The sequence below is a fragment of the Coturnix japonica genome, chromosome 1, assembly GCF_001577835.2.
Source record: "Coturnix japonica isolate 7356 chromosome 1, Coturnix japonica 2.1, whole genome shotgun sequence".
Taxonomy (NCBI): Eukaryota; Metazoa; Chordata; class Aves; order Galliformes; family Phasianidae; genus Coturnix; species Coturnix japonica.
In genome coordinates, this window is record NC_029516.1 from 53,517,088 (window position 1) to 53,539,308 (window position 22,221).

Here is a 22,221-nt window from a genome sequence, read left to right on the forward strand (position 1 = left end):
TTTCTTCCTTGGGTTTCCTAATCTTATTTAGTCTTATTTAGTCCGCTCTTCTTGTTTCTCTTCTGTTCATTAATTCATTTCATCCATTTAAGTTGTGTTTCTCCATGTGGGTATAGTGTCCTTGATGGTATTTTTTGACAGTTCTGCTGGGAAAGCTGAGTTATCTCTACACATTTTGGCAAATGATATTTTCACTGTGTTCTTAATGAAATATATTACACTGATTAAATTCTAAGAATAGCCATATTGGGATGGACTAAAGGTCAAGCACTGAGCGCTTGTGCACGACAGTCACCCTGTTTCCAACCACTAGTAGCTTAGAAACATCCAGATCTAGGTTTAATTTCCACATCCTTATGTATTTATATGCAATACACTGTGTTGTATGAGTTGAGTTGGGTTGTTCAGGCCTAGAAAGGTTGCGGGGTGACCTCATTGCAGCCTTTCAATACCTAAGGGAACTTACTCCCAGGAGGGGAGTAAACTCTTCGAAAGGGCTGACTAATAGCAAGGAACACAGGGAAATGGTTTTAAAGTTAAAAAGAGGGAAGATTAGGATTGATGTTAGGACGGGAAGTCTCTTCACTAGGAAGAGTCGGTTTAAGGCCTGGAAACAAGGTGCCCAGGGAGGTTTGTGGAATGCCCCGTCCTTGGAAGGTGTTCAAGACCAGGGGTTGGACGGGCCCTGCAAACCTGAATCTAGTAAAATGTGTCATGTTTGGTGGCGCCCTAGCCAGGCCAGGGGGGAATTGGGAACCTACATGAATCCTTGAAAGTCCCTTCCAACCCGGGTCATTCTGTGATTCTGTGTTAATGATCCTAATAGCTCTGAGAGCAATTGGTTTCAGCACACCTAAGCGAATGGACGATCTCCACAGGCCTTGGGCCCAGTGCGGCCGGCCCCATTCCTCACTACATGTCCCGTGGATCCCCGCGGCGCTCAGCCCGCACTGCCCGCTGGGGGCCGCGCCGTGCGCGGGGGCCGGCTCCAATGGCGGCAGGCGGAGGGGGCGGCTGACGGGAGCCGCTGCCCGTCGCGCCCATTCATCGCCGACGTCTTCCCCGGCTTTCTCTGTTCCCTCAGCCCCTCCGGGCTGTGTCCGCCTCCGCCGCCATGGAGGCTCTGATCCCGGTGATCAACAAGCTGCAAGATGTCTTCAACACGGTGGGGGCCGACATCATCCAGCTGCCGCAGATCGTGGTGGTGGGCACGCAGGTGAGGCGGGGCGGGACGAGGCGGCGGGTACGACCGGGCCGCACCGCCCCGGGTTAATGTCGGCTCGTCCCCTGCTCCTCTGGGGCCGCTGAGCCGCGGTCTCCGTTTCCAAGGGCACGGGGGGACGAGGGCGGCCGGGACGCCCTTAGCTGTGCCCGCGGCCCCCCCCGTTGGCGCTGGGAGTGCCCGTGCCACCGCCCTCCTTCCCCCGCCGGTTCTAACGGCCGCGGCGCTCCCCGGGGCAACCCCCCGGCCTACGGGCCGCTGAGCTGAAGGGATGGAGAGCAGAGGGACGGCACCTGCGGGTGTCGGCTGTGCTGAGGGGTCGCTGAGCTGTTGTGCCGCCTTTAGGACCTCTTTGTTGGCAGCCAAAGCGGCCTGTCTTGGCGTTACAGTGTGTCCCAGCCTGGTAACGCTGAGGGGCTGAACGAGCAGCTCCAGACCCTTCTGATGTATCCAAACGGGGCTCCAGACCCTTCTGATATATCCAAACGGGACTTCAGATCCTTCTGGTGTATCCAAACGGGACTCCAAACCCTTCTGGAGGACCCAGCGTCCAAACGGGACGCTGTTCCTCAGCATAACTTCCAGTCCAGAACGGTGGCGGTCATAGGAGAAGTGAAAATGAAACATTAAACACAACCAAAACTTGGCTTTAGTACATCACCTTCTTTCTTTTTATTTATTGAATATATGCCGTTACTTGACAATAGTAGGCTGACATCAAGAGAATTGTGCTAGATGCTCTGCAGCTGGGTATCGTTACATGGCTTTGAAGGCACCGACTGCAAGCTTATAGCTGAAGCATGGCATGGCTTTCCTCAAAGCCAGTTGTGGTGTGGTTGTAGGGTAGGCAGCTCTTCCTTTGCTTAACCACCATCAGTCAGCTGGTTCAGAGACTCTGTGTCAGCTGCCTTATAAAAGAGATCCACAACACCGGCGCTGAGGAGGAGACTTTGTACTGGTCAGTTATATCAGGTCCTTGGTTTCTGCTGATCGCAGGAGCCCTTTGCTGTGTAGAAACTTCCAATCTCATTATATTAACAATATAAACTGATTTTGTTGTTGTCAATGCTGTTTTTTTATTTCTCTATCAGAAGGGTGTAAAGCAGAGGTGTGATGTTTTTATACTTGAAATTCATGGAAATATGCCTTTCAGCTTCATTCCAATGTGCTGAAGTCTTTTGTAACGACCTTATCTTAGTTAACTTAGTTAACTTAAAAGTACATGGAGTACATAGGACTATTTTCGCATACAGAGGCTACTTTGGAAGTCATGCCTCCTAGTTTATTGTATTGGCCTACAGTGTCAGAGGTGGATGTAGGTGCTTTGGCAGTAGAGGTTGAACCTTCCCGTCAATATTCTGTTCATTACATTATGTTGCGGTGTAACAGATGGCAGCAGAGGGGCAGGCTGACTAAGTGGTGTCTGATATGGAAGCGCATATGAAACAAATGTGGGGAACTGAATTCCTCCGCAGAAAAAATGGCACTCGTTGTCATTCTTTGATGCTTGTTGAACCTTTATGGAGCCCAAACATTGGATGTGAGTGCAGTGAGGCAGTGGGTGGTGCATTTCAGCTGCGGTGACAGCGATGTGAAGGGCAAGCCATGTTCCACACATCCATGCACAGCTGTCACATCATGAAATGAAGACCGTCTCAGTCCGCTCATCCACACAGATCAGCAGATTACAAGCAGAGAATTGTGTGCAGACCTAAATATCAATTTCATTGCATTGGAAATGATGGTGGCAATGTTGGAATATCACAAATTTAGTGCTGGGTGGGTCCCATGAGTTCTCACACAGGATCAGAACGAACATCATATGCAGGTTTATCAGGTCCTGCTGAACCAATATGAGATGACTGTTTCCTGTATTGAATCATTATCAGTGACAGGACACGGTGTCAACACTAGGAACCGAAGTTCCAATGGCTGTCCATGGAGTGGTGATACAAACTTCTTCAATGGGAATTTAACAGGGCGCAGCCCTCAGTGGTTAAAGTGATGCACGTTGTCTTTTGGGATGGGAAAAGGGTAATCCTGGATTTCCTGAGACCTGGACAAACCATGAATTCTGACTCATAACAACACTGACTAAGCTGAAGCTTCAAACTTCCGTAGTCAGGCCAGGAAAGAAGACAGTGGAAATGAGTAGTCTGCCCTTCTGTATTAATACCCCTTTGGTGTTAAGACCTGTGAGTAAGGTATAGTGGTACTGTATCTTTTAGGAGACCAGCTTGAATGCCTTTATTTACCTCAGGAAAATATGTAGCAAATTGGATGGGAAACTGTAGCCAAATTTTGTTCTTTTGTTTAAGTCTCAGCTCCTGAAAAATATAATTGTCTTCATGGACGCAGTGACTCTGTAGTTATTTTCTGCAGTTATTTCATACTTAAGATTGTATTCGTTTAGTCCTTTCAATGTAGTTTATGGCAGCCCAGGTTTCTGGAGATGTCTCACATATGTCCTTAGGGCTGACGGTTTTGCTGCTGAGAATTGGCTTCCATGTGTTTTTGAAACCTGCCTTTTAACAGCGTTGTCCCTTAAGATATTTTTGGTTAAGTGCTGTGTGACTCCAAGCTTTCCCCCATAGTTGACTGTAAAAGTCATCTCTGTACCCTGGTATGGAATCTGCTAAGAAAACTGCCGATGATAGGACTTGCAGGGCACCCTTACACGGCCAACTATGTATTGCTATTTTAGGGTTTCGCTGTCCTTCCCAGTAGGTGTGCTGTTTTTCCTGATTCAGTGTTTCAGTTGCCACCTTACAGCTGTGTTGCTGAAATGTGAAGCAGTGTAGAGGCTGGGAATGCTACGCAAACCCTATTGTCCTTATGATGTCTTTGATATCGATACTTTGCTTTGTGGCAAGGGATATTGAGGTTGTATTGAGGTGCCTCAACCAAACACATTAATACTGAGCTAAAATGAGATGCAGGGAAGAAAACTGAGTTATGGCCTTTTATGTGTTAAGGAGGACACTCCTCACTAGGAGAGTGGTTAGGCCCTGGAACAGGCTGCCCAGGGAGGTTGTGGATGCCCCGTCCTTGGAGGTGTTCAAGACCAGGTTGGACGGGGCCCTGGGCAACCTGATCTAGTAAAGGTGTATGTTTGGTGGCCCTGCCAGGCAGGGGGGTTGGAACTACATGATCCTTGAGGTCCCTTCCAACCCGGGTCATTCTGTGATTCTGTGAAGGAGGTGTAGGTATTATAATAGAAATACCTACATGACAGAAGAGAGCGTGACTTTTAGATTAAACATCAACAGAATCAGTGCCTAGAGATGTGTGGAAGTGAATTCCCTATTTCTTTTTTCTCTTATTCTTTCTTTTTTTCTTTTTTTCCAGGTCTTTAATTCTTGGCATCTCTTTAGGGTTTCTACAAGTCACTGACCTAGATATGTACTAACTTTAGTGCTAGCTCTGTAACAAAGGAATTCTCCTAACACCAGCATTATTTTAGAAAGGAAAAAGTTGTGCTTTGCAGTGACGATTATAATAGAGACTTCATGATGAAATTGCATGAATAAGCAGCTGCAATTCACAAAGATATTTATAAAAGACCTTTCAAGTGGACATTTGTGAAGGCTGAGCAATAGTAAATGCTATTTTGGGACTTCCAGTGTGCAAGTGTATCTTATAGTGCTTAACATAGTTTGGTCTGTTGGATGCTGCCATCCAAACAAGCTGTTCCTTAAGACTATGATTGACCCGTGGATGAGCATTACATTTTTATTTTGCATGCTTTCAATTTGTTACGTTTTTATTTTTGTGTTTTTATTTTATGCTGCACGGAACTACAGTGCCCTTCCCTGCAGAGAAGGGACTTGGTTCATCCAGCAACACATCCTAATCCATGTTGGCAAACTCAAAGTTGTGCCAAGCAACTGGGTAGGCAATTTACAAACCCAAGCCAGGAATGGGCATCCTCCCTCCTCTTCATTTCTTTGAACAATCAGTATTTCTTGGGTTTTCAGTGCAATTGTCTTTAGATCCCTCTTACCTTTGTGATGGGATGGATAGATCTAGAGTGTTCAGTGCTGGCTCTGCTGCCTGGAGGGAACTTGTTTTGCTTGTGGGTTTTGCAAGCTTTTTTTTGTTTTAATTTAATTTAATTTGTGAGAGTTTTTGTGTTTTGATATAATTCCCTGTATTTACTTGCAGGCATAAATGTTTTCCCCTTTGCCATCCCTTCCTCCTGTCAGATCATGCCCTGACTGTTCTGGTGAGCGTTTCAAACAAGCAGCAAAATGAAGTTGACATTAATTAGGTGTTTTCTTATGCCAGGCATACCAGAAACTTTGCTGCTGAAGTGAAATAGTGCTGTAGTTTTGTGTGCCTGATGCCAGGGTTCTGTTCTTGTGATTGGTAATACGGTATTGTAATTAAAATGGATGGATCCTAAATCTTGCCCTCAGGGGATAGCATAAGGAAGACATGTTTTCAGGAAAGCTAAGAGAAACTGCGATGGAAGGAACAAGCCTTGGCAAGTGTGTTTCATGATCTGGAGAGAAAACAGTTGTGTTGGTCTTGGAGAAGATTTCCTTGTATGGTAGCCAGGAGGTTCACCGGCTTCCTCTCAGTAAGTCAAAAAGTATCTCAGTTGCTTAGGGCTTCTCGCGTTTGAAAATACAACTTGGCTTTGTTTTGCTTCTCTTACTTGAAAACTAACAAGAATGGTATAAGTGAGAATATATAAGGCCAATCTTTCATGCTTTGAAATGTGGATCATTAAACATCACATTTCTGTGAAATAACCAGTACTGGTTGATTCTAATTAAATGAGGTATTTTTGACTCTAGTGAAGTATCAGAGGACCTTGAGAGTTGATGTATTGGGAAAGAATACAAATGCAGATATTCTGTGTATTTGTTAGAGTGTGAATAGAGGATTCTTGAACAGGTTGGAGTGAGCTATGTAATGTCTGGCTTTCCTTGCAGCTCATATATGAGTCTCTTTTGTGAAGAGACTCCCCATGGATTCTGGTTTCTTCCTGACTGAGATTCCCATATAGATGCTTTGAAAAGAAGGTAGTGTTCCTGTGGACGATGCCTCAGTGAAAAATGCATCAGCTGAGTAAGCCATATGCACATGCATTGCTAAGAGCACGATTTAGCCAGCAAGGCCATTCTCATTATTTCTTGTGTGACAGAAATTGCAGGATTTCCGCCATTTTGTCTCAGATGTCAAAGCAGACGCGCTGCTTGTCTGAAGAAAATACTTCAGGAGCTGCGTCATGGAGAAGCAAAACCTCTCCTACTTCGCCGTTCTGATCACTCTCAAATGTTTCTGGTTATTACGCATTTCTGTTTTCTTGTACTGTCCTGTAGTATGTCTGTATTCTGTTGCAGGATTTCTTTGCATTTATTTATTTATTTATTTATTTATTTATTTATTTATTTATTTTTGCTGTTTGATTAGATAATTGAACATTTATCAGGTCCTCTTGGAAGGAATGGTGATAGAACAAGGGGAAATGCATTCAAGCTTGGGGTGGGTAGATTTAGGTCAGATGTAAGTAAAAAATCTTTACAGTGAGGGTAGTGAGTCACTGGAACAGGTTACCTAGCAATGTGGTTGATGCCCTGTCCCTGGAGACTTTCAAGGTGAGGCTGGATCAGGCCCTGGGCAACCTGATGTAGCTGTGGTTCATTGCAGGGGAGTTGGACTGGGTGGCTCTCAGGAGGTCCCTTCCAACTCTTAAGGATTCAGTGATTCTATAATGAAGAAAATGTATCACCATTTGAACCATTTTTTGTTGGAAATTCCCCAGGCCATCTTTCCCAAACATTATGAAGGCAATGGATTCTTATAAGATGACTTAAAATGTGCACGGCCAAGCCCATTATTGTTTTAATCACGCTTGAAATATGTAACAACCTATGACTCATCAGTGAGTCTCACGGTGGGTCTGTGAGTTGCCTCTTTGCAACTCCTATGAGTTGCTCCCTAGAAGCTGGCTGGCTTATCCCCTGAGCTGCTTGTTGAGGTCCTATAAGACACAAGGCAATGAAGCTCAAAAGACTTGGCATGACCTTAGGGACAGCCTCTTAGCATGCTCTTAATGGTGACTGGTGATTTAGTGACAAATGGTACAGGCAAGACTGAGGTACACGTTGTCTTCTTTGCCTTTATCTTCACCAACAGGGTATCGTAGGCCTTTCTGCCTATGACTGGGACTCAAAGAGAAGAGGAAATATCAGTAGTGGGAGAGAGTTGAGTCAGTGCTCTTTTGGACACGGAGGATACATCTTGGCACTCTGTATATGGGGAGCAAGTCTTCCAAAACTAGGACCGCTAATTAGGTCACTGTGGACTTGGAAATAGAACAAGAAAGCTGCGGAGGGGAATGTTTGGGATAAGTAGTATTTATACATTTTGGGTTGTTCGTAGCGTTTCTTCCAGATTTTCAATGCAGAATCTTTCCCATTTGCCATGTCAGCAACCCTGAAGTGTTTCTGAGAATAAAGTCTTGTGAAGGAAGCTGGACAAAGTCATGTCCTATCTACCAATTCACAATTCCTGATAAGCGTGGCTAGTAATACAGCTGGTTGCAAAGGAAGTTTTCCTCATAAGAATTAGTGTAGTGGATGGGAGCAAATGTGTGCTGATACTTAGAAGTGCACACAGGTGAAATAAGCAGGGACATGTAAATATGGAAGGTAGAATGAGGAGGTAGAAGCAGGGTTATAAGGATATTTAATGAGTAGAGATGATGATGTTGTTGTTTGGAGTGGGTCACAGTTCTCACAGATCTCAGCTTTGTAATTTGAGAGAGAAGTGCCCCTCCATTTCACTGTTACTATCCTTCATCCTTGGTTCTTTGAGATTAGTCTGGAAAAGTGGTTGACAACAATGATAGTATAACTGTTTACATGGCAGTAAGAAACTGGTAAGATTGATATTGTACATACTGCATATTGAAGTCAAACATTTCTTAAGTCAAGTCCCTATGCGTATCTTCCCTTCTTATGTTAGTATTCCTAAGGAAAATAGTTTTGCTGTCCATTTAACTTGGTGAGACAGATGGTTAACAGAGCAGAGCATTAAACACTTATTTCCGAGCAGTTTATATGAAGTTCCCGTGGTCATTACAGCTTGCAGATATGTCAAATCAGGATCAGGTCAGAGTCCAGAGGAAAACCTGATTGGTTTGCCACAGAAGATTAGAATGTGTTGATGCTTTCCTGGAATTGGTATTTCAGCCTTTGCTTCAAATCATGACAGTAGCTCCAAGGAGGTGATAAAATAAGCACGGTGCTGCTGCAAGTGTAACCCCTCAAATTCTCTGGTACTCTTACCCCAAAGTATTACTTAGTCCCTGTCTACAATTGTATGTAAAGTTGTTTGAACTGAATTTGTGTTCTGAATAGACTCTGTATCCTTCACCCCCCTGGCAGAGTAGGATCAGCTTTGTGTTTACTGCTCTTCTTGCTGTGCTTCCAGATAATTGTTGGTAATGGATGTATATGGGAGCCAGATTAAGGAGCGCATTATTAGATACTGCATCATGTTCCAAAAGCAGATTGCTTCAGTGAGGATACCAAATGCAATTATAAACAAATTTCCTGATGTGTGGAGTATTGTAATGTATCATCAAATGTATGACTTCACATTTGCCATTTATTAAACCACTGCAAGGGATTCAGATAATTCCTTTTACGTCTGAAAATAACTGGGCTGTGGGAGTGATGTAGGATATAGTGTTCTAGTTTCATGTGTAATTTAGTATAGAATCATAGAATGGTTTGTGTTCCAAGAGTCATTTGCAAATCATCTAGTTCCAGTCTACCTGTCATGCACAGTGACATCTCTAGATCACGTTGCTTAGGGCCGCAACCAGGCTGGCCATGGACACCTCCAGGAGTGCAGCATCTACAACTACAGTCTGCTCACCTCACAGCCTTCATTGTGATCAATTTCTACCTTACATGTAATATGGATATGTAATCTAAACCTACCCTATTTAAGCTTGAAACCGTAACCCTTTATCCCGTCACTACATAATCTTATAAAAAAGCTGCTCTTTGTCTTGTTTATAGGCTCCCCTCAAGTTCTGAAAGGCTGCATTGAGGTCTCCCTGGAGCTTCCCCTTGTCTGGACTGAACGAGCCCAGCTACCTCAGCCTTTCTTCATAGGAGAGTTGCTCCAGCCTTATGCGCATCTTCATGGCCCTCCTCTGAATCCACTCCAGCAGCTCCACAACTTTCTTGTGCTGGGGGCCCAGGCCTGGACACAGTACTGCAGATGGGGCCTCATGAGGGCAGAGCAGAGGTGGACAATCCCCCCCCCCCATCTTCCTGCTGGCTACCCCTCTGCAGATACAGCCCAGGATGCAGTTGGCCTTCTCACTCGCACACTGCTGCCTCATATTCTGCAGGATGTCAAACAGTGTCCTCAGGTTATTTTCTACAGAGCTTTTAACTTAATTGTTATTCATGGAATGGCTTGNCCTCATATTCAGATTTTCATCTGTGATACACCTAAGGCCTTTTCTTCAGGGTTGTTCTCAATTCTCCCAGACTATTTGTGGCAGGGATTGCCCTGACCCAATACCTTGCACTTGGCCTTGTTGAACCTCATTAGGTTCACCTGGGCCTACTTTTCAAGTCTGTCTACGTGCCTGGGATCACATCTCTTCCTTTCAACTCACTGCCATGGAATTTGATGTAGATTTGGAAAAAAATATAGACATTATGTAGATTTGGAAAAAAATATAGACAATCAGTGTTGTTTAGCTATTCATCCATTAGAACAAACAGTGTTGATAAATAATTGTTTGGTAACAGCATTCATGTTGTAGCAACTCCTAACTTACTACTGTGGTTGTCAGGGCAGGTTTTCTTATGGCGTGCCCATGTTGACTTATCAACTACAGAAAATGGGAAGAATTGGATATAGTTCTATTAAAAACAAAACAACACCCTCGGAATCTTAATGGTCAGATTTTTGAACTGCTATTTTGATATAACTGGGTCTGTTGTTAATTGTTAGTTTTAATATGATAATAATCTTGAACCACTCGTACAACCCCCGTGTTCACATTTTGTTATTGGACCATGTAGCCCAATTTGATGTTTCATGCTGAATTCTACAGAATGCTTCTAATGTAGAAACGTTAAATTTAGCATTTCCCAACCTCTGAGCATCTCTCAGCTTCTTACAGATTGTTATTATGTGGACAGATGTTTGCAGCTATTCAGTAATAAATATGCGTGTGTATACATATACACACACGTGCAGAGGGGGAAAAACAATATAAAACAATCACTGTTTATATGTTATTAGATTATAAAACATCATTTGTACTAATGAAGCCAATGTACTATAGTATCTATAAATAATAGTAAAAAGCTAAAAGATGTGCAGGATTATCTTGGCTTGATGGACTCAATTGTGTGTAGTTGGTGTTTTCTGTTTGATGCTCCTGCTTTTATTAATGTTGGACTGCAGAGTAAAGTGTTATTGCAGGATGTTAGTAAATGACATAGCGGAGGATACAGAATTTCCTTCTGAGCATTATACAGGAAAATATCTTTATTTTCCGAAAGCATTTCTGGAAAGATGAATATTTAGGGTAGAAAATGCTAAAGGGGATGTTATTTTGTTCCTGAAACCTTGAATCTTATTTTTACTTGTTTAGTTTAGCTTTAAAAACTAGAAGATGCATCTATCACTGTGGCTTTTAAATGTCAAAGTCAAATTGAGAATTCTACTCTTTTATAGCAGAGTTGTCCTTTGTCGCCTATGTGGTGTGATATCACTGTTAGATACAGCAAGTCTGTCAAATGCTCCATGTGACTCTGTATAGCGAAGGATAGCAGAACACTGTGTAAGGGAGTGATGAAAACAAGCTAAAACTGTTACATTGGTAGCATTTTGTTGTTCAAGAAGGTCATGTAACTGTGTTCCAATTTTCAGAGCAGTGGAAAGAGTTCTGTGTTGGAAAGCCTTGTGGGGAGGGATCTGCTCCCACGAGGTACCGGAGTTGTGACCCGAAGACCCCTTATTCTGCAGCTGGTGTATGTTTCCCCAGAGGATGGTCGGAAAACAGCTGGAGATGAAAATGGTAAGTGCGATCCAAGAGTGGGTTTGTCCTTGCAGGAGATGGGCTTTTAATCTTCTGGTGTATTTTACTGAAAAATCAGTTGTTGTAATCTTAAAACACTTTGAAAAGTAAGTTTTCCTTGGAAGAAAAGAGTGCCATCGTCACAGCTGTGATGTCCATAATGCAAAAGTTAAGACATGGAAAGCTTTTGGGTATTCAGAATATCTTTAATGTTTTAAGCATTCCTGTTTGTTCTTAGCAAATGCCTTTGAGAAAAGCAGGCCAAAGAAAGCATTTCATTTGCGATAATGATTGTCTGAAGAGTCAAGAACACGATTTCCTTGTGTGTGCTTTTCTCCCCCTTCTCTTTTGCGTTTAAGTAAGAACTTTCCTTGAGGTGATGAGTATGTATCTTTTTAGAAGGAGGTGAAGAAATGGATAAGCTCTGGGCAAAGTGGTAGGAGAATCAAAACCAAGACCAGAGAGGTTGTGGAGTCTGTATCTGTGGAGGTACTCAAGAGCTGTCTGGATGCCTACATGTGTGACCTATTATAGACAACCTGCATTGGCAGTGGAGTTGGACTCAGTAGTCTATTGAAGACATCCAACCCCTGTAATTCCAAAAAACAGTTACTAATGTTGGGCAATTTAAAGGCTGAAGCTTCCATTTTTAATTTTGCTGCAAACAGAAAACACAATTCTGACTCATAACAATTAAGTGCTTTTAGCATGCAGGATTCTGTGTACAGTCTAGGCAGTGCTTGATTGTGAAAGGATCATGGGATAATTCATAATGGAGGTGATTTCAGGGAGGTTTCAAGCCCAGCATTCTACTTGAAAAAGGGCCAGCTTTGAGCTCAAGACCAGATTGCTCAGGTCTTAATCCTTTTGGGCCTTGAAATCCATCAAAGGTAGGGAATGCACAGACTCCCTTGCCTACATTTTGAGAATGACACATTGGATTTCTTTCTGTGTGGCTTCATGCTAATTGCTTTACACAGTACATGAGTCTTGGTACTTTTAGAAATACTTTGATTCTGGGTTGTGCATCAAACAGGATTTTGTTCTTCTCTGTGACTTTACAGGCGTACAAGATAATTTTGTAATGAAGGAAATACCAAGTCAAAGCAAAGGTTTTCTGCTGTAGGTTGCATTTGATCCAGGGATTTGAATTTTAAATTAGAAATGGGATCATTACGTTACTGTGGTAGGTTGTTGGGCTGAATTAATATTTATAAGGCCCATTTAGACTCTTAGAGAAGAAGATCAATATCTAAGATGTAATTTCTTCTGGATGTTCCTGTGAGAGAAACGTGGGCATGTTTGTTAAAGAACAGACAAACTTATGTAACTTTGACCAGCTGCATTTGTCTTGCCTCTCTTCTGCCTCAAAAATTCAGGCGAATCAGTGATTTTGTCACTGTTGTGGTTTAGCTGATGTAAAGATTGTCTTGTTTCATCTGAGAACACGGGATCGAGTTGCTTGGGAAGAAGACAGATGGCAGCCTGTTATCCTGACTCTTCTGTCTGAAATTGTAATAAGTCATGATACTATTGCAGATGTTATAATAGATGTTATAATAGATGTTATACCTTTATTATGACTTGCATGTCAAGGTACAGCTTGAATGTGTTACGAGTTTCACAGAGGGAAATCTTGTGGGAAAGACCTTGCTGGTGTGGATGGTTTATCCTTGGAATCTTGGACAAGGGAACATCAGCCTTAGCATGTTGCTTTCTGAATGTGCTTGTGAACTCTTTGCATGAACGGATACTTCAGCGCAGCTGCCTTGTTGCTTTGTGATTCCTTGTGATTTGTAATTCCTGTTTTGTCATACTTATCAATCCTTTTCTCCTTTCCCTGAGAATCCTTACTTTCTGAGTCCTGATGCAAATCCTTCCTCCTTTTCCAAAAACTCAAATGCATTAAATTAAAACCATTGGGATTTTTTCTTTTTCAAATGTCAAAGGTGTGTGTGTGTCATCATAGACTTCAGGTGAGTCAGGTGAAAGATTCCCACTGTATAAAATGAAACTCCTAGGATGATTTAAACTTACATTTGCATCATATGAAACTTTCTATACACCTTGGAATGTTGCATTTATTCCTTACATTTTCTTTTCCTTCATGTGCACTAAGGCTGAGGTTAACACTAAGCCATTTATCATGGGTTCAGTCTCTGGTGTTATATATAGCAAGGAAAACTTGAATCTTGTTAAAGCTTAAAAAAAACCCCTCTCATTAGATCCATGGATGTTAACAAGTTAAAATGTAATACCTCTTAATAAGCCGCATCTTTTTTTTTGTATCTATTTTTAAAATCTCTTGGTTGATACTAAAAAAAACCATTCTGCATAGCACTAAATCTAGTAGCAGGTTTCTTTGCTGCAAGAAAACCAGTAATTAAAGGCTGAAACAGTATGTCCTACATCATCTCCTGAAGAAAGAGATAACAAAGGAGTGCTCCATTTCTTTCAGATTGTGGTGGAGGCAGAATCTTGCTGTATCTTCTGGTTCTGTGCCCATCATCCTATTCTCAGTTCTTAAGACTGGATGAGCAATGCAGTTTTGAAAGTGCTGTAGTTTCCTCATTAACGTTCATTTCTACTGTAGTTCCTCTGTACAGTTAATGAGTTAAACCTGTTTAATGATGTGAAATTAGTGATCTCTTTCATTTTATACTTTTTTTGAGGGGGAGGCTGGCATGTGATTTTGCTGATTCATCAGCCAATACAAAAAAGAAACACAAAACCCTACCTTCTAACAGTGATTTTCCTGTATGCCTGTGGTTGTTCATTAACTCTAATAAATCAGTAAGGACAGAAGTATTTTTTATTTAATAATTTTGGTTTTTACTAGATCCAGTTCATCTAATGTAGTTCTATTGATAAAGTTTTGACTTATCCACAAGTGCAAGACATCAGAGTTGACTCCCCAGACCTAGCAGGCTTTCCAAACTGATGAGCCAGTTGTTGCTGTGCTCCTTGCATTTTGTGCCAAACAGGTACAGCATGCAACAAAAAAGGTTTGTTTTGTTCTTGCACTTCCATAAGGACTTATCGATGTCACAGAAAAATACAGTCATAAACTCATTAATCCTTAATGAAGTTTTCTTTTTTCTTTTGTAATGGGGTTTATATAAATGAGGAACTTAAAAGTTGAGAATGGTGATAGCAAATGTTGTCTCTTCTTAAATCTGTCTCAGAATTGCTGTGATTGGGTCTTTTAATCTGCATAAATTTATTTTCATCATTTAAAAAGATGGATACAAAACTGAGATTTCTTTCGTGTGCAGTAATATTATCTCCAGTGACACTAAAGACATGCCTGACTTTATCTCATTCTTGCCATGAGAAAACAATGACAAAGGTATTTTGCCAAAGAAGTTCAGTTTTGCAGAACCTATTGGTGCTCTTCTCTGGGCTCAGACAAAAAATTGGTAAAGTGTTGGAATTAGATGAGCAGCAATAGTAAAGAGATCATCAAGTAAACTTTGTGATACGGAATATCTGATTAATTATCATCATTTGTTAATATTTAGTTAAAATCTTACTGCTGTGCATATCGTTGATGTTACACATTCTCATCAGTAGTGGATTAGCATGCACATCTGTCTGCATGCCTTTGTGATCTTTATAATATAATCTCGCGATGAAGGTTAATAAAGTGCTGTGTTAAAGATGATGAAAAATTTTAAACATCATTCACTGCTGTTTCTCTTTAACTGCAGACCCTGCTACATGGAAAAATCCAAGACACCTTTCTAAAGGTTGCCTTTATCCGTTTGCTTTTTCTCCCTACACATAAAGTGCATGCCTATATACACTAACCACATACATTTCGTGTCACTTTATTGTTGATCACTCTTTTACACATTGGCTACTGTTGATTATTTTGCTAAGTCTTGTGATTTAGTTGTTTGTTTGTTTGTTTTAGCTTTCTGACCTTGTTGCTTTAGAATGAGATGACTTTTGCTTTTCTATGTGGTTGCTGCCTCATAGAACTTTCTGCACTTTTAATTCCCAAATCCTTTAAAAGATCTCTATTGATTAAAAGTACCTTGAAACTCAACTTGAGTGAAAAAACGTTTTGAATGGCTGACTTAATGTTAGGGAAACATTGTGTTTGTCAAGTTGTGAAATTCCCTGTAGGTTATTTTCCTAGAGCAGACTGCTCGTTTAGTAGCAGAGGATCACTAAGTAAAAAATTCTGTATGGAGCTGTTTCATTCAGAAACCCAGTTGTGGAAGTGTGAGTGCCTTGCAGTATGACTGTGCGTGCTGCCTGCACCACAGAGCAAGAGTTGACCAAACCTTCTTTGCTGTTTCTGGGACTGCTCTTGAAGAGTCCCCAAGTAATTTCAAGCCCCTGTGGTGACAGACAAGAGTTAAGATCTTTGGTCCACGACAGATTTGGGAAGAGACATGTTTTCATAAGACTTCACTGTTATATAGAGTTCTTAAGTATTTTCTGTTTGTTTGTTTGTTTTGGTTCTACAGGTTTTTCTAACTTTTTCTTTCAGCTGCAATTTGATCTCATTTGCATGGTAAAAGAAAAGTTGCTATAAGCTGGTGTATATTTTTTGTTTCAGGCCTTTTTTTTTAAAGCTGTTGCTAATAATTATTTTGTTTTCTGTTGCAAGCTGATTTTTTTTAATGGACTCAGACCTTATCCAAAGAATGGTAGGGCAGCTGATTGGCTCAGTTTACAAATATGAAGACAGATGTTGTTTAAGAGAGGCAAATTAAAGAATAACGAGATGCTGTGCTTAAATAAGCAGAATCATGAATGTATTTGTACTGAGTCATTTAATGTCTAATAGCAGAAAGTGAACTAATTCTTTTCTTGCTGCTTGAAAAAAAAAATCACATTCTAGTCTTCGGCAGTCTCAGAAAAACATGGTTGGGATATCTGCTTCCTCCTCCTCATGTGCCAATTCTTTGTTTGCAGAGATAGATGCAGAAGAGTGGGGTAAATTTCTTCACACCAAAAATAAGGTATGTTTGCTCTGGTTACGGAGTATCCTTTCCCAAAAAAGAGAACCATTCTGCTACATTGCATGCAGAATATTCAGGTTTTTCTGTTTCTAAGAGTAGAAGATTAACCAAAGCTTTAGTTACCAATGAATCTGTATGTGGGTCATTGATTCTGCCAGAGTTATTTATTTTGACCCTAAAAATGTTGCTTTGCTGCTTTTTTTTTTTTCTTTTTTTGTGTGTGTGCATGAATTAAATTGCAAGGGCAATTGTACACTATCACAAGTCATTTCTGCCCAGTGAAGAATTGACTGCTTTAGAGATATACTACAAGGCTGTGAAAAGGAAGGAAGAGTTTAATACTTAGCAAGGAATGAGAAACAGGGATGGCTGAGGATTTCAAGTGAAGAATTAAGCTTTACTGTCTTAGCCAGCAGCAAAGCCCCTTGTTGGCAGATGTCTTACTACTTGAAACTTATTTCCACACTTTGTAGGCAGTACGGAAAGTTGAAGGAATCCTAAAGAGGAACACAGAGGGAACATGTAGAAGGGGTAGCTTGGTGGTGGCTTCCTTTTATTGGTGAAAAGAGGATGGAGTAAACAAGAATGTAAAAAGGAAATGAAACACTGTGTTCTTTGTCCCTTCCCGAGGTGTGAAGGAGTTGAAGTTTGATGTTGTTCATCAACTTCAAATGGTTGTAACTGGATTAGCGGTAGAATTAAATGTGTGAATTTCTCTTTTGGTGTGTGCAGTTTGTTTTCTACCTTGTTTGATATTGTTGTAAGCACTACTAACTGCCATAAGATTCTGATTCCTTTAATTTTGAGCACTGATGGTTGCTGTTACAGCAGTAGCTGAAGAGTTATTAGTCACTCTTCCTTATTTCCCCTCATCTTCTATATATGTAGTTACATAATTCATTGTCTCTTGGAGAAAAAAGCACTATTTCACAATTAGATGTTTGTGGATGAAAGACTATTTAAATAATCTTTCTTTTCTGTACTTCAGATCTATACAGATTTTGACGAAATTCGTCAGGAAATAGAAAATGAAACAGAGAGGATTTCAGGAAATAATAAGGTAAATACTGAACTGTCCATCTTTGTTTTGCTGTGGATTCTCTTGCTGCTGAAAGCTTTCTTAACCTGTTCTGACATCTAGTAGTGAAAAGCACTGAACTGTTCTAATGAAGAGATAGCAAGCAGTATTGTGTTACTGAATATCTATATAATTACTTGGGCTGGGGCAATCCCAGGTATTTATACAAACTGGGAGAAGAACCCCTTGAGAGCAGCCCTGTGGAGAAGGACTCTGGGGGGATAAAACTGTTTACGAGGATGGATAGTGTTAGGACAAGAGGGAATGGTTTTAAAGTGAGACAGGGGAGGTTTAGGTTAGATATTAGGAAGAAGTTTTTCACTCAGAGGGTGGTGACACACTGGCACAGGTTGCCCAAGGAGATTGTGGATGCCCCATCCCTGGAGGCATTCAAGGCCAGGCTGGATGTGACTCTGGGCAGCCTGGTCTGGTGGTTGGTGACCCTGCACATAGCAGGGGGTTAAAACTGGATGATCATTGTGGTACTTTTCAACCCAGGCTATCCTATGATGATTTTATGAAATTAAGCATTTCATGCATTATATTGAAGGGATATCAGGGCAGCTGCTAAATACGGAGAAACTGGTTTACATATGTGGCTTTTTTTTTTCTTCTTCCACTAAATAGATAAGGTACGTGATGAATGAAAAGTGTTCTTTTATTTATGTATGCATTATTACAAAACTTCAGATTTGACTTTCTAAAGGGTTTTTTAAATAATCTGGTACAGTGATTAACTTTACTGTATTATGAATACATTTCTAGGGTATCAGTCCTGAACCAATTCACCTTAAGATATTTTCATCTAATGTTGTGAATCTGACTCTTGTGGATTTACCAGGAATGACAAAGGTGAGATATGGAATGCTTTCCTTCTGAAAACACTGTGTTTTCAAACAAGGAGATTAATGTTCGATCTTAAGCGTTATTTTGTATTCTTAGTGTTTCAATTCATAAAAGTTGTTCACATTTTCCTTCAGATAAAATAGTTGGTGACATCTCAAACGTTATATAGCCATCTTCTGGCTTAGCATTTAGGTTTCTGGTGCTATTCACTGTTATAGTGGCCTTTTTAAAATTCTTTTCATTCTTTTTTTCCCCTTTTTTCTTTTCCCCCATCTCTTCTTTTCCTCCCTCTCTATCTCTTTCCTCTTTCTTTTCTCCTCCAAGTGAAAGGGAAGGGCTGAGAACTTTGTTACAGTGTTCAGTTAGTGGTCTAACATGGGAATAAATGTACAGTTTTGAGTAGTTCTGCACTGTGTTCTTTTTTTCCCTAGGTGCCTGTTGGTGACCAGCCCAAGGATATCGAACTTCAAATAAGAGAGCTAATCCTTCAATTCATCAGCAACCCAAATTCAATTATTCTGGCAGTCACAGCAGCTAACACAGACATGGCCACTTCAGAAGCACTAAAAATTGCACGGGAAGTGGATCCGGATGGTAAGCAGCAAGGAAAACTAGATCTTGTAATTCAGGTTCACCTTTATTTTAGGATTGAATTAAAAAACAAACAAAAAAACAAAACAAAACAAAAAAGGAGTTGTTTGAGCGAAAAGAAGTAAGAAAATGTTACTTAATCTGCTGGAAAATGCAATTATTATATTTGCTTAAAGATTCTTGTTTCAGTCTCTGCAAATCAGAAAATATTGTGAACAGTTAATATTGTCAGAGCTTTCTGACTTACAAACAGATCAGAAAACTATTTTAATAGTCCTGTGAGCCGCATCTGTTTTCAGAGCACCAAAATGGCATTACGGAATGTTAGTGGTTTTGAGATATTTAGTAGTTTAATCCGTTGGGATGACTTCATGCTTTATTGACAAACATTTTCTCTTTTACAAGAGAAAATATCTCTTTTACAAGAGAATGTCACCCTGCAGCAGCAATCATCTGTTTAGATGTTACTTTAGAGACTTTTAGTGAGAATAAAATTAATACTTATTTTTAGTATCCATTTTAGTGTTCCACATTTGTTTGACAGAACTGATTGCTTTGTTGTAATCTAAGAAGGATAACTTTTGTATTTGCCTAATGACTTTGAAACAATTCTGAAGCTGCTGGGTACTGTTGCTACTATTTTCTAATAAATGGCACCAAGTAATTTGAAAGATTATGAAAGTGTATACTCTGAACATAGGTATACTGTAATTAAGGAGAAATTTTGTGTTCTTTTGCTTTCCCCTCAAATTCTTCTACTCACAGAAGTAATATTTCTTACTTGCTTTCAAGCTACAAGTCTGCTTTGTGATTTGCAGAGTCCACAGCTTCGAGGGAGAATCTCTTCCCTTGGCTTTCTCTTTAGTCAAATTGTTCTGGTTCCAGCCAGCAGACCTTTTCCTTTTCGTTTACTCCTGTAAAAGTGGTCAGCTGTGTTTTTTTGGATCACTTCCCAAAATTCTAAACTTTAAAGGTCTGGAGTGTCAGCTTGTGTTGCAGGCTTTGTAGGCACAGTGGTATGCAAAGAGAATTTGAGTGACTTTTTTTTCACAGTGTCTAATACAAAGTTGTTTTCACTCAGAAAATGTTAAGTTACATATTTGACAAAAATCTGTTTCATTAACCCCATGATGCTTCTTCAGACTGTTAGTACTTTTGGCAGTGTATTTGATGCATAATGCCTGAACTGATCCTGTTACCTCCCCTGGCAGCTTCTCCAGTAGTAGTGGCACTTCAAAAAGTTTCATTATGTGAATTGCCATTATGTGCAGTGTTACGTATATCATAGAAATGTGTTCAGTTTGCTCACACTTGCAGGTCCCCTGCCAGTTTGCCTTAGTCTTCTCCATAAATGATTAATAGCAACCTCACACACTATGCAAAAATATTTATTATATTTAGCAATTATGTAATTTCAAACTGCATGTTACCTAAATCTTTAGCAACTTATGCATGGGGAGCAATACGTGCCAAATATTTATTCATCTACATTTTTGTTGATTAAGAGCTCCAGGTAGACAAGCACCACACATCTTGTGCTGGTCTCTGCTGCTTTGTTCTATTATACTTCATTCAACTGTATAAGAAATTTTTTGAATGCTGAGCTTTGGTGAAGACAAAACATCCCTGAAAGTGAGTTTTTCTTTTGGTAGGTCGAAGAACCCTCGCTGTTATCACAAAGCTGGATCTCATGGATGCTGGCACTGATGCTATGGATGTGCTCATGGGAAGAGTGATTCCAGTAAAACTTGGCATCATTGGTGTAGTGAACAGGTCTGTCTGGGGACATCTGCACTGTTTCTGAGACTTGACTCGTTTAGCCATGAGTATGAATTTGAGAGTAAGGTGACTTGGCATTGAAATAAACAAGCAACCAACAAACCTGTTGCTTACTTTTCAAAAGTCTCTTCGTCCCATCAACCAACTGCTGATTTAGAAGAAATGTCTTTATTCCTTTCTAGTTGAACTGTAGTGTTACTTCTGTTCCCACTATTGATTTTTTTTAGCTTGAGGGATGTTTCTGATCAGCTGTTCACAGTATTGCTAATTCAGCACTAATAGATATCATGTTAGGGCTAAGCTAGTGCTAACAGCATAGTACTGGCTGTAGTACTTGTTCACTCTTATATTTGCATCAGCTAGGTCTAATGTCATGCAGCGTAAAGTTTTTTGTGTAGTCTGTCTATGGCTGCTACCTGTACTGATTTATTCTCTGTGCTCCATGCAACAGTAGATGAACCCCTTCTTTATCACCCAAGCAATAGGAGTAATTGTCTTTTGTTGTTTAAAGCAAAACTCACCTGTTTAGATGTCCTGTCAGGCAAAAAAGGAGTGTGAATTGTTTTTAGTTCTCATGTTAACTAGTGTGAAATTCTGTCTTTTAACTTCAGGAGTCAGCTGGATATCAACAATAAGAAGAGTGTAGCGGATTCTATTCGTGATGAATATGGTTTTCTTCAAAAGAAGTATCCCTCCTTAGCCAATCGGAATGGAACTAAGTATCTTGCTAGGACACTGAACAGGTATTACATTAATAAAAAACAAATATGTCTGCTTTTCAAGGTATGTTGAAATGTAGATTGCTGTATGATGTACGTAATCATTTGTGTTTACCATTCATTTTTACTTTGGTAATCAGAAATGATAACTTCCTGAAGGGAGGCTGTGATGAGGAGGGGCTTGGCCTCTTCTCCCAGGCAGCAAACAGGACCTGAGGAAATGGACACAAGTTATATCAGATGAAGTTTAGACTGGATGTAAGAAGGAACTTTTTCTCTCAGAGAGTGGTCAGGAACTGGAATGGCTGCCCAGGGAGGTGGTGGAGTCACCATCCCTGGCAGTGATCAAGATAAGAAGCTAGGAGATATGGATTAGTGGTTTTCTGTAGGTATGGTAATGGGAGGACGGTTGGACTAGATGATCTTGTAGGTCCTTTCCAACCTTGTGATTCTATGATTCTATGATAAGGAAAGCTCTGTTTGGTTCCAAATTCAATTTTTGAATTTACTGTAATTTCCCTGTGCAAATGTTTTCCTTTGTTGGTTATTTTCTGTCTCATCTCTCTTTTGCTGGAGATGATAATGCTGAAATTTCTTCCCTCTCATGAAGGTCTGTTTTCTATTTTTAGACTTCTAATGCATCATATCAGGGACTGCTTGCCCGAACTGAAAACCAGAATAAATGTTTTAGCTGCTCAGTACCAGTCTCTACTTAACAGCTATGGGGAACCAGTTGAGGACAAAAGTGCCACTTTATTGCAGCTTATTACCAAATTTGCCACAGAATATTGCAATACTATTGAAGGAACAGCAAAATACATAGAGACTTCTGAGCTGTGAGTACTAAATGGTTTTCTGGAATTTTGACTGTGTTTAGATTGAGCTGTATCTCTTGCTGTCTTACATTGACGACAGTAGTACACTAGAGCATAATATAGTAA

General features: G+C 40.5%; 1 protein-coding gene across 4 annotated transcripts in view; it reads left to right on the forward strand.

Annotated features, from left to right (window-relative positions):
- Nucleotides 1-954: 954 nt before the first annotated feature.
- The window catches only part of DNM1L (dynamin 1 like), a 35,858-nt gene continuing 14,591 nt past the window's right edge, over nucleotides 955-22,221 (forward strand). For 2 of the 4 annotated variants that reach the window (XM_015866337.2, XM_015866355.2), the window contains exons 1-10: nucleotides 955-1,216; nucleotides 11,144-11,291; nucleotides 15,002-15,040; nucleotides 16,221-16,267; nucleotides 17,256-17,327; nucleotides 18,111-18,197; nucleotides 18,623-18,785; nucleotides 20,435-20,555; nucleotides 21,173-21,304; nucleotides 21,910-22,116. In XM_015866337.2, the coding sequence (XP_015721823.1) occupies nucleotides 1,115-1,216; nucleotides 11,144-11,291; nucleotides 15,002-15,040; nucleotides 16,221-16,267; nucleotides 17,256-17,327; nucleotides 18,111-18,197; nucleotides 18,623-18,785; nucleotides 20,435-20,555; nucleotides 21,173-21,304; nucleotides 21,910-22,116 (1,118 nt within the window). In that variant the 5' untranslated portion in view covers nucleotides 955-1,114. The remainder of the gene's footprint in view (nucleotides 1,217-11,143; nucleotides 11,292-15,001; nucleotides 15,041-16,220; nucleotides 16,268-17,255; nucleotides 17,328-18,110; nucleotides 18,198-18,622; nucleotides 18,786-20,434; nucleotides 20,556-21,172; nucleotides 21,305-21,909; nucleotides 22,117-22,221) is intronic. The other 2 variants (XM_015866348.2, XM_015866366.2) reach the window with 1 other exon arrangement.